Source organism: Procambarus clarkii, chromosome 38 (assembly GCF_040958095.1).
Source record: "Procambarus clarkii isolate CNS0578487 chromosome 38, FALCON_Pclarkii_2.0, whole genome shotgun sequence".
NCBI classification, from domain to species: Eukaryota; Metazoa; Arthropoda; class Malacostraca; order Decapoda; family Cambaridae; genus Procambarus; species Procambarus clarkii.
Window position 1 is genome coordinate 19328937 of NC_091187.1, and position 10821 is coordinate 19339757.

General features: G+C 40.2%; 1 protein-coding gene across 7 annotated transcripts in view; it reads left to right on the forward strand.

Moving 5' to 3' along the window:
• LOC138349696 (GPI ethanolamine phosphate transferase 2-like) overlaps positions 1–10821 on the forward strand; it is a 36685-nt gene that overhangs the window by 11756 nt on the left and 14108 nt on the right. For all 7 annotated transcript variants that reach the window (XM_069337834.1, XM_069337830.1, XM_069337829.1 and 4 more), the window contains exons 6-10: positions 1390–1598; positions 2661–2881; positions 3173–3418; positions 7250–8200; positions 8370–8542. In XM_069337834.1, coding sequence (XP_069193935.1) covers positions 1390–1598; positions 2661–2881; positions 3173–3418; positions 7250–8200; positions 8370–8542 — 1800 coding nt within the window. The remainder of the gene's footprint in view (positions 1–1389; positions 1599–2660; positions 2882–3172; positions 3419–7249; positions 8201–8369; positions 8543–10821) is intronic.

Consider the following 10821-nt stretch of genomic DNA (forward strand, 5'->3'; position numbering starts at 1 on the left):
ACAGTTGTATTATCCTCCTTTGCAGTAGGATACTGTATAAGCTAGATTCCTCCTCTGCTCTCCTGCGATCATGTTTTTGGGTACCAGTTGATGCCTTCAATTTGCCTCTTTCATCTGGCTTCCATCATCATCTTCACTCATCTTATCTTCACTCGACTGTGGTGCAGGCAGACTTGCATGGATCCCTGGTCAGAGATCAGAACTATAATGTGGAGATGGACCCCCTAACTGTTTTGGTGTACTGGTCATCCTTGCAATCATGTCTGTGGTATAAGGTTCCAGCTTCATCTTGGCTGGCAAACAATCCCTTTTTTTGTTGGCTAAATTGCAAGTTTATTGTTGTAATTTGGAAGCTGCTCATCTCTGTGTTTAAGGGGCATTTAATTATTTCAGGGATATCTGGAGGAGCCATCGGAGAGTCGCTGAAACCATCTCGGTAAGATAGCTCCCCACCTACTGAGTCGCATTAGCCATACCAGCCCTTTATGACCTGCTGGGGACTAGGACCAGAACTTGGCCATCCTCAGAGGTAAAGGAAGTAGGGGATTGTTATGATTACTCTCACTGAGAAAACATCCAGACAGTAAGCGAAACTTACTATCTGAATGTTGAGCAAAACCTTGAGCCATCTTGAGCAAAACCAGCTCAAGGATTTGCAATATCTTGCCTAGTAGGGACTAGTTTGGAATACCAGAGTGGCTATCTTTATCACTCTGCTTGCTTTGGCTCTGGGTATGACTCAATTTTGCCTACTTAGTGTATCCATGTCTGACTGAAGGCTCTAAACTGGTTTCTCTAGTTTGTCACTGGATTTCGGATTTCTCTTCAGCTTGTCTCTGGATATGGGATCACCACAAGTGGGTTTCTCTGAATGAGAGGGATAAGCTCCTCTTCAGAGATTTTATCTGGAGACTTTTCAGGCTTCAGTACTTTAGAAGTATCTGCCATGTTGCCTTGAAAGTTTTAGCGATGTGTTCAGTGTGTGTGCTTAGACATTCTTTTTAACCTTCACCACAATGGGGCACAAGTATCTGATGAGGCTGGTCACACATCAACATTTTGGAAATGGATGTTATGTTAATTAAGAGCAAATGTATTTATCTTTTCTGAGGAATGTTTGGTGTTTAGCAAGGGTGTTGCTTGGTGGTCTTTGTAATGGCAAGTAGCAAGGGCTTTGAGTTGTATATATAAAGGTACTTTCTGGTATGACCTGGTATGGGCAGTTTGAAAGTCTCATCCTGGTGCAGAATGGTGACTTGCCCTGATTGCATGATATTTTAAATTAAGATTCAATAGCATCTTTTCTTTGGTAGCAACTGCTTGTACTGTTCAGAAGAGTGCACTTAATATGTACTTAAAGATCTTTTTCACCTACAATTTTTTTTCCAGAACTAACAAGATAGGTTTAGCAAAGCAAGTTGATCTTACCTCAACACTAGCATTCTTAACTGGAGTTGGGATTCCAGAAGGAAACATTGGACAACCTCTTGCTGAAATATTTTCACATCTTGGTGTCGAGAAAAGAATGTCCTTGCACCATAATTCTGCAAAGCAGTTACTGGCAGTTGCCCGTGGGTCAGGACTTCGTGCTCATCACGGTAAGACGTAGCAATATAATAAACCCTAAATATTCTGGTCTGACAATCCTAAGTTTACAGAGTAACCACACATTCCAGAATCTTAACCATACACATATAAATATACTGTACAGTATTAGGAAACCTGGATTCTCTATTTATCCCACTTGGTAATACCTCAAACTACTCTAGGATCTTTTGCAAATTGAATAAATACAAATTTCTGGTTTGTCTGAATATCTGGCAGAATGCAACCCTCTAAAATAAAGGCCATCGGTAAACACATCCTCTCTCCGTCAAATCTCGCCTGTGTCCATCCTAGCTTGCCACGTCCCCCGCCCCTTGACACCAGATCTCTCATCATTCCTGATCAATCTATATATTCCCATATAACAGTACTCTATTTGTAGGTTATATAAATGTGTCAATTTTTCCTTTACAAAAGATCTGCCTACAATGTACACATCCTTCAAAATAAACCTTTGACTTTCGGTACTACTGTACTACTGTACTAGTAGTTTCATGGTTGGAAAGATATCAGTAACACACGACCTCCCAGCAACCAAGAAACTTGTACCTCCAGGAAACAAATGTCTACTTTAATACTTTTATGCAGCTTTCTCTCTCTTAGGCAAATTGTTAATAACTTGTCACCACCAGACGATATCTTCAGAAGACAAGGTTCATAACATGGTGCAACCTCATGAAGCCTTAAGCCTTCTGAATTAAGTTAATTAACACTTACATATTGCATGGTGGAGAAAAAGTCCAGCCGTTACTTCCTCATGGAGCCTCCTGGGGTAACAAACAATGTAGGTACATCACATAAAAGTATCACACATACTTTTAGTACACACACAACACATCCTAGTACACATGAATAATTTATCTAATTCTGGTGTCCGAGTCTCAACATAACATGATATTGCTTACTTACAAACTTAATAATCATTCATATTACTCACTAATTAGACATTGCTGGCAGTTATTTAATGATTACTAAATTTGATTTTAGATTATCATTATGCAATTTATGCCAAATATTACAAAAATAAGTACTCTGTTGTTTTCCATTTCACTCAGATAATGCAGAGCTGCTCTTTGAAGAAGCAACAAGGCTTCATAAGGATGTTTTGGAGAAGCTGTACAGGAATCCTCCAGACCCAAGTTATAAGGATGCTGAAGCAGAGCGAGTGTGCAGGTTTTACCTGGAGTGTCAACAAGTGGTGTCTGAAGCTCTTGCATCAAAACTTCAGAGCTATGACCTTCCTACCATCTTCGTTTCCACCAGTGCTGTTGTTTTGGTTGGTTCTAGTTGTAAAATGAAAAATTGGTTGATCTTTGAGTTGACAGATGAGACTTAGTAACTCCTTCACTCCAACTCCAATGGCTGCAAGGTGTCAAGCCTTTTTTCTCGCCAATTCTCTCATTACATCGGCCAGTTTCATTTCATGATTCACTTTGCTTGGGGAAATATTTATAGCAAGCTAAAATTTCTGTATCTTGGGGAAGAGGCTATGTACACTATATGGATGACATAAAACAAATAGCTTAAACAATTTGAAATTGATTTCATAATTCCATTTCTTTTCTAGACTCTGACAGTAAGTCTGTGGAGACTTGGCATAGATCCTTCAGTGTCGAGGGAGTTCAATATGCTTGCCATCTGCTGGGGGGCTGGTGGCACATTTGTGGCCTGGCTTCTCTGTTGTGCAGCTGCTTCAAGTTCTCACATCTGCTACTTGCTGCGTCCAACTCCTTGGCTCCTGGCTGTGTCATTTATATACATCTTAGTAATGATACCTCAACTCTGTACTACTGGATGGAGGGAGAAATATAAAGTAAGGTGCCATAGATTTACCGTATCTTAACAGCATAATTTGTAAAATATAATTTTGCAATAAATAATTTCTGGGAAGAGTCTCTTGGTAGCCTCCTGAAAGCTATCTTGCTGAGATGGCTTTCCACTTCTGGATCAAATCATTCGCAGGAGTTCTGTTTGGCCTAACAGCGACCAGAGCCACAACTTGGCTTCCCCCACTCACAGAGGTCCAGAGAGCAGGGGGACTATTATTGACACCCTCACTGGGAAAGCAGCCAGAATATCAACAAAGCTTTATGGATAACTGCAAGGTTCATAGAAAATGAAGCATCGAAACTGCCAGATTACTGCAAACAATTCAGAAGAAACCCTGACCAAGCCAGCCATGGTCATTGATCTGCTTTGTCGGGCTTTCAGTTCGGTTTGGGTAGTTGCAGCTGTGTGGCTTGCACTGCACAGGGTTCGGACTCCTTGGGACTCCATGTTTTGGCTTCGTTCTGACTGTTTCCCTGTGGTTGACTCAACTAGGAAATTTGTCATGTTTGGGCACCTGGACGTGAATCCTTTTGCATCGACATGGCTTTGGTCGTCTCCATTGTATGCAGTGCCATTCTACGACTGCGAGACCCTTGCAGTGGATGCTTTTCGGATGCAGTAATGGATTGCTGTATTCAGTGGCGGTTCTCTACCGTTGCCTTTATGCCACCAATTCTGCCTCGGTTGATGCCTTGTGGGTCGATCCTGTTACATTGGTCCCCTATTCGATGGCTTGCCTTTCTCAGGTTGTCTGCAGTTTCTTAAGTTTAACCAGCCTGCAGTCTACCCTTGTGCCCTTGATGTTCGGATGTATGGCATTCTCTCGCCAGTGTTTATGGACATGTCCTGGGTAGATATTTGGACGTGGAAGTTTTGGAGGTCGAAGAGGGTCTTGGCAGCTTGGTATTTGGTAAATGTCCCTGGTTCCAGTTGGTCATATGTGGTGTTGGGCTTGGTTTCCTGGCCAGGGGTCAATTCAGATTAGTACCTGCCATCTCCCCTCCTCCCTGGTATGTCTGTTTTTTTTTTTTTTTGTCACTGTGGGTACAGTAGTCAGCTTCAGGGAGCTATCAAAACGCTCCTCAGAAAACCAGCATTGAATGAAATGAAACGCCTCTCAGTTAGTCCTGGTGGATCCCTCTATCCCTACCAGGTTTATTGGTTTGTCAATTTGTTGTCCATCACTTCTGGTTTCAGGTTTTTGAACTGCGTGGTGGTGGCTATCAGTATTAACAGTTCAAGCTAGGTTAGTTTGAACAAATTACTTCTAATGAATCATTTGCACAATTGTTTGGCAGTTTAAATTTTTCATTTTCTATGAACCTTGCAGTTGTTTGCAAAGCTTCACCAACTTTCCGGATGCTTACTCAGTGAGGGTGGTGAGAGTCTTCCTGCTTTATGTACCTCTAAGGAAAAAGGGCCCAGGTTCTGGTGTCTGGTAGGTCAAACAAGACTCCTGTGACTGATGTGACCCAATAATAGGATGCCATCTCAACGAGATAGCTTTAGGTTACCTTGCGATGATTTCAGAGCTCAACATTCCCGCGGCCCGGTCCTCGACCTGGCCAGGGAGACCATGGTCTCCTTCAGAGACCAGGTAGTCATGGGTCCTTACCAGAAAGAAACATTCCATTACATTACATTCTGATTTTTGTTCTTTTAATTTCTAATACAGTGACACCTCTGTTTACAAATGCCCCCTCTTTACGAATTTTTCGGGTTACGAGCCCAATTTCTTCGTAAAATTTGATTCGGGTTACAAACTTTACCTTAGAGTTACGTAGTTTGTTGATATGCGTATGGGCGATTGAGCGTGTGGTTCCTTGTGACATGGTCGCCCTTGCTTCAGTTTGCCAGTGGCTCCCACTTGGCAAACTGAAATTTGTCACTTGAGATCGCCAGGTGATGATCGTGCTTGAATTCTTTGTATAGAATTTCATTGTTTTTCAGTTTTTTTGGCTTCTAAACATAAAAGTAATTATTATATACCATGCCATGGGACCCAAGAAAGTCAGTGGTAAGGTTCAACTTAAGAAAACACATGTGAGGATAACCATAGAGAAAAAAACGAGAGATCATTCATAAACATGAAAATGGTACACAGGTTGTTGAACTAGCTGGGCAATACAACAAATCTTCAGGGAAGGAGGAGGCAGTAGAGGATGTCCCTTCCTCATTAAGAAAATATGTGCAGTATGGGAAGAACTGCAAAGTTTTGCTGAAAAGAATAACCCAGATAAAACTTTAGCAGGCTTAGAAGCATTGACCTTTTAAATGACAATGCGATGTCTCACTACAGACAAGTGTTAAAATGTAGGGAAAACAAATGTCTTTAGACAGATTCTTAGTAAGACAAGCAAGCAGTGAGCCACAACCAGGTCTTAGTTGTATGCAGGCAAAAACGTAGGCGAGAGAGTACCCCAAAGAAGTCATCAGTGCTTGATGTTATAATGGAAGGGGACTTCCCTTCCAAACGGTAACACCTCTCCTCCCCCCCCTCCCTTCCTCACCGTCTTCCATTCACCAATAAGATTCATCAATAAAGGTAATGATAATTTGTACATACTATAATTTGTACTATGCTATAATTTGTACATACTATAGTACTAAATATTTGTGTGAATTAAAAATGAAATGTATTTTGAAGTTGAGATTCTTGGGAGGTGTGGAATGTATTAATTCAATTTACATTATTTCTTATGGGAAAATTTGTTTCAGGTTACGAATTTTCTGGTTAAAAACCGTCTCCGGGAATGGATTAAATTTGTAAACGGAGGTGCTACTGTAATTTATTTGATTAAAAGCATCTTCTTTCTTCCCTTCTGTTTTCCCTATTTTGTAAATTTGTTCAGAACTGGTTCTTGTTATCTCCAATTAACCCATGCATTGTGCACCTGTTTCATGTACAGTAATTTCCCAAGTGTAGCTACAGGATGAGAGCTTATGGTGTCCCATCTTCCCAGTACTCTTTGTCATATGACACTTTGAAACTACCGACTGTTTTGACTTGTTCCAACCATCAACCATTCTGCAAAAGTGAACTTTCTAATAGTTTTTCTGCAGCTTTGTTTCCTTAGTTTGAATTTATGTCATCTTGTTCTTGAAGTTGTCATTTTAAACAAGTAATCTTAACTGTTACTATTTTGTACATCGCTTGTACAAAATACAATAATAATAATAGTAATGATAAGTTGAATAATTCACTTAACCTGAAGAAGCCTGTAATACCAAAGAACAGAAGCCACCCAGGGGGCACAAGCAGGCTCACCTGGAGAAATGCCACAAGGAACTACAAAATACACAAATCTTGAAATTGATGTTCATCTAGTTAGAGATTCATCATTCAACCTTAGATTACTGGAATAATTATGATGTTTTAAGTAGGATACAGTATCTTTAAAGGTGTATTATTATTTCTGAGAAACCAGTCTTCAACTACAGTACTTTCAAAAACACTTCTGCAGTGTTATTTACTATTGTATTTGTCCAGTTTAAAATTAACTGGAAATACATGCATGCATAATAGATGTTAGTACACTTAGATGCCTTACATATTTATTCGCAGATTATTCTGGCCAGATTGTTATTCTGTCAGGATTTGGTGGTCTAGGTAATGTTAAAAATATACAAATTTGTCTACATGACAAACGTTTCGAAATCGGTCTGTTGTGTAGGACTTCAGTTTTTGTACGGCTCATTAATGTATATATCTTAATACTTTACATCATGGATAAAGTGTGTTATTAGATAATGTATTTCTTCCACTGCATGCTCTGTGGAAATACTAACTTATAATAAACTTCATTATTTTCAGAAAGAGAAAAACACAGACTTATTGTACAGCTTCCTGCTGCTTGGGACTGGTTTGCATACCTTAAGTCTCCTGGGGACAAGTCTTGTGGAAGAGGAGCATCAAACTGCTTACTTTTTGATAAACAGTCTTCACATGGGACTCATTCTGAAGATTGTTGTCCAGAGTCTTAGAGGAACATTTGGTTCAAGTATAAAAACCAATGCAAGTATTGCAACTGATCTTCTCGGTGTTGGAAGAAAGGCGGATCGTGGCTTCTCCGACTTACCAACAAGAATCACAAGAGATGATGGAAATATTACCCTGTTACAAAGACTCTGTAAACGCCCAAACAAATTGTTGCTTCTGCTAATTGTGAGTTTGATATTAAATAGACTAATGAGGTCTTGGAATTCTACAGGAGACAAATGGAAGCATCTCGAGGACTTGGGAGATGTTATTCGAGCGGTTGGAGGCTCTGTGCTTGTATGTGTTGTTTTGTCTGGACTCGTAATTTCATTATTTTTATTTGCATGCACTTGTTTGCCATTAGTGCTTGTGACTTGTGGTTTAATATTTGGGCGGCATTTTCCTTATTGGGGAAAGGACGTCAGCAGCGGAACATTTGAGGCTCAAATGGCACATTTAGCAATCGTTATAGTATTTGTGTATGGGCTTTTTAAAGCTAAACTGATTGACTTTAAAGGCCAAACAGTTAAAACTAAAAAGGCACTGGATGTCTATGAACCTGAAGAGGAAAAAATGTGTGTTTTAATGAGATACATCTACACCTCCTTGAGTCTCCTCTGCCTTCTCCTTCAGCGAGTGGACAACATTGGACTCATGTCACTAGTGCTGGTTCAGAACTGGCTGCTCTGCTCTGTCATCTACAGACTCACTCTTGCAAAGTGCATCTCATGGGAGGTGGCAGCTCTATCAATAGACTGGCTCGCTTTTGCTCATTTCTTTTATCAGGTAAGTTGTATAATTATACCATTGTATAGTTGACCCCATTAATTGACATTAAATTTTTGTTATCATTAAACAAAAAAAATCCAGGTGTTATATATGTAATCTCTGTCGTATTAAAATTTGCAGAACAAAATTATCGTGTTAAGTAAATTTGGCATTAAATTATTTTCAGGGGAATAGCAACAGTTTAACCACTGTTGACATCAGTGCGGGCTTCGTTGGAGTCACCTCATACCATCCATTTGTCCATGGGATTCTCATAGCAACTCAAACTTTCGGGGGAAGTCTCCTCACATATCTGGCCTATTTAACGTACATCATCTCGAAGGATGAACGTAAGGAGAGGTAAGTAGGAACTTTGTAGTGTTAGTGTTATAGTTTTGGTCACAGCATTACAATAAATCACTTGAATTTTCAGCTTTCCCTGATATTTTGAAGAAAAAAAATAGCTAGAGTAATCCCATTCCATAAATATTCTAATCACATTTGTATCAACAATTTTGGACCAATATCAATCCTGTCTGCCATGTCCAAAGTATTTGAAAAGCTAATGTACAACTAACTTTAATCCTACCTAGTTTAACATAATACACTCATCTCTTGTTAATATGGCTTCAGACTCCAAAAAAGCACCAATGATGCTTTAATTAGGTTGCTTGACTTAAACATGCAACTCTTGACAAAAATGAGTACCCTATTGGTCTATATGTAGACCTGCATAAAGCCTTTGACACAGTTTACCACAATAACCTTGTTATTAAACTGCGCCACTATGATATCAGAGGACACTCGCTTTCAATCTTGCCTCAGTGACGGGCACCAGTGTGTTTGTGATAGATAGTACCTTTACACTGCTGATTAACATTGTTGTTTCACAGGGTATAATGCTTGGTCCACTCCTCTGTCATTTACATTAATGACTTGCCTGAAGTCAATTCTGTTTTTTGATGACACAACTTATATTTTCTCAAATGCTAGTTCATTTGTTCAAAGTGACAGTGAATGCTGAGCTGGAAAAAAGTCCATTTATGGCTGACCACCAACAAACACTCTCTTAACATTAAAAAATGTATTATATATTATTTGGAAATGAGTCCACTGTGCTGATCAGGATTCAATTACACACTCGAATACTGCAACCCAGTTTTAATAAACTCACTTTGCTACATACTGTCTGAAATAATAAAAAGCAAATGTTGTAACAATATTTTGAAAGGGATTTACAATTATCTTGATAGTGATTCTTACAAATAAGATCAAAATATTACTGTATAATCTTAAATATGATATTTAGAAATATCAATGTTCCCTCTTATATATTGTAGGAATCGTTTGGTGATCAGTGCACGGTTGGTTTGACTGTGGGTCATTTATTTGTTGTATCCTGTGGTGGCTCTATGCTGCTATCTGCATGCCACCACTTGTCTTGGTGGATACCTTATTGTTTGGTGCCGTTTCCTTGGTTCCCTGTTTCGAGGCTTGCTTTTCCCAGGTTGTCCGCAGTGTCAAGTCGAGCTAGCCTGCAGTCTACCCTCGGGCTGATGATGATCGTAAATATGCAGATTTTGCCACCGTTTTCTCTAATATATTATGCTGATATTCAGGCTCTCAGGTTTTAGTATTCTAACTGGGGACTGGCAACCCAGTATTTGGTTAATGTTCCTGGGCCCATTTTGTCATGTGTGGCTGTGGGTCATGTTGCTCGCACTGGTTTCTTCGTCGTCATAAGTGCCTGCTGCCTCTCATTCTTCCTGGTAAGTGCCTTTCTTTGTGATTAGTGTAGTATCAGGAAGCCACAGAGGGTTCTCTCCAGAAATGCATCAGTAAAAAAGTCCCAGAACCCCCCATCAAGCAGGTATAGATTGTAATGAAATTCCAATTTCTGGAGGAGCCCAAGTGGCTCCCTGCCCTTCTGCCAGGGCCCCTTGCCCTCCCCTTCCATGTTTGTCTGTTCATCGCAAGTTTCATCATCAGGTTCAGAACTGTTGTGAGGAGCTGGAAGTCTTAAGCTGGGACCAGGCAGTCTGGTGGTAGTAATTGGTACTAATGATCTTCGATCTCATTTGTCTGAATCCCTTGATTTTTGTAATTCATTTGCATTATTCTTTTGATAGTTATTTTAAGGATTCAGTTTTGACAAACCCTCCAGTTATGTTAGTTTTGCTGACTTTCTGGAGTCTTTCTCTGGTGAGGTGGCACATTGTTACCTGCTCTCTTTGCCTCTGTGAAGGGGAACAGATTCTGGTGCTGGTTCCTGTTTGGCCTACACAACTATCCATGACTGATGTGACCATTTAGTAAGGCAAAATCTCAGGAATATACACACAGAAATCATAATAGCATGATATATCAAATGAGCAAATCCACAAGGGCCATGATGAGGGTTCAAACCTACACACGGGATGTTCCCAGCTGCGCATTAGTCAACTGAGCCATGACATGGTTGTGGCACATGATGATGTATGTCTGAGATACTGATTGTGGCACATGTCATGGCACAGTTGACTAAGGCGCAGCTGGGAACATCCCATGCGTAGGCTCGAACCCTCATCACGGCGCCTGACAGCTGGGTGGACAGCACTTCGGATTCGTAGTCTTGAGGTTCCGGGTTCGATCCCCGGTGG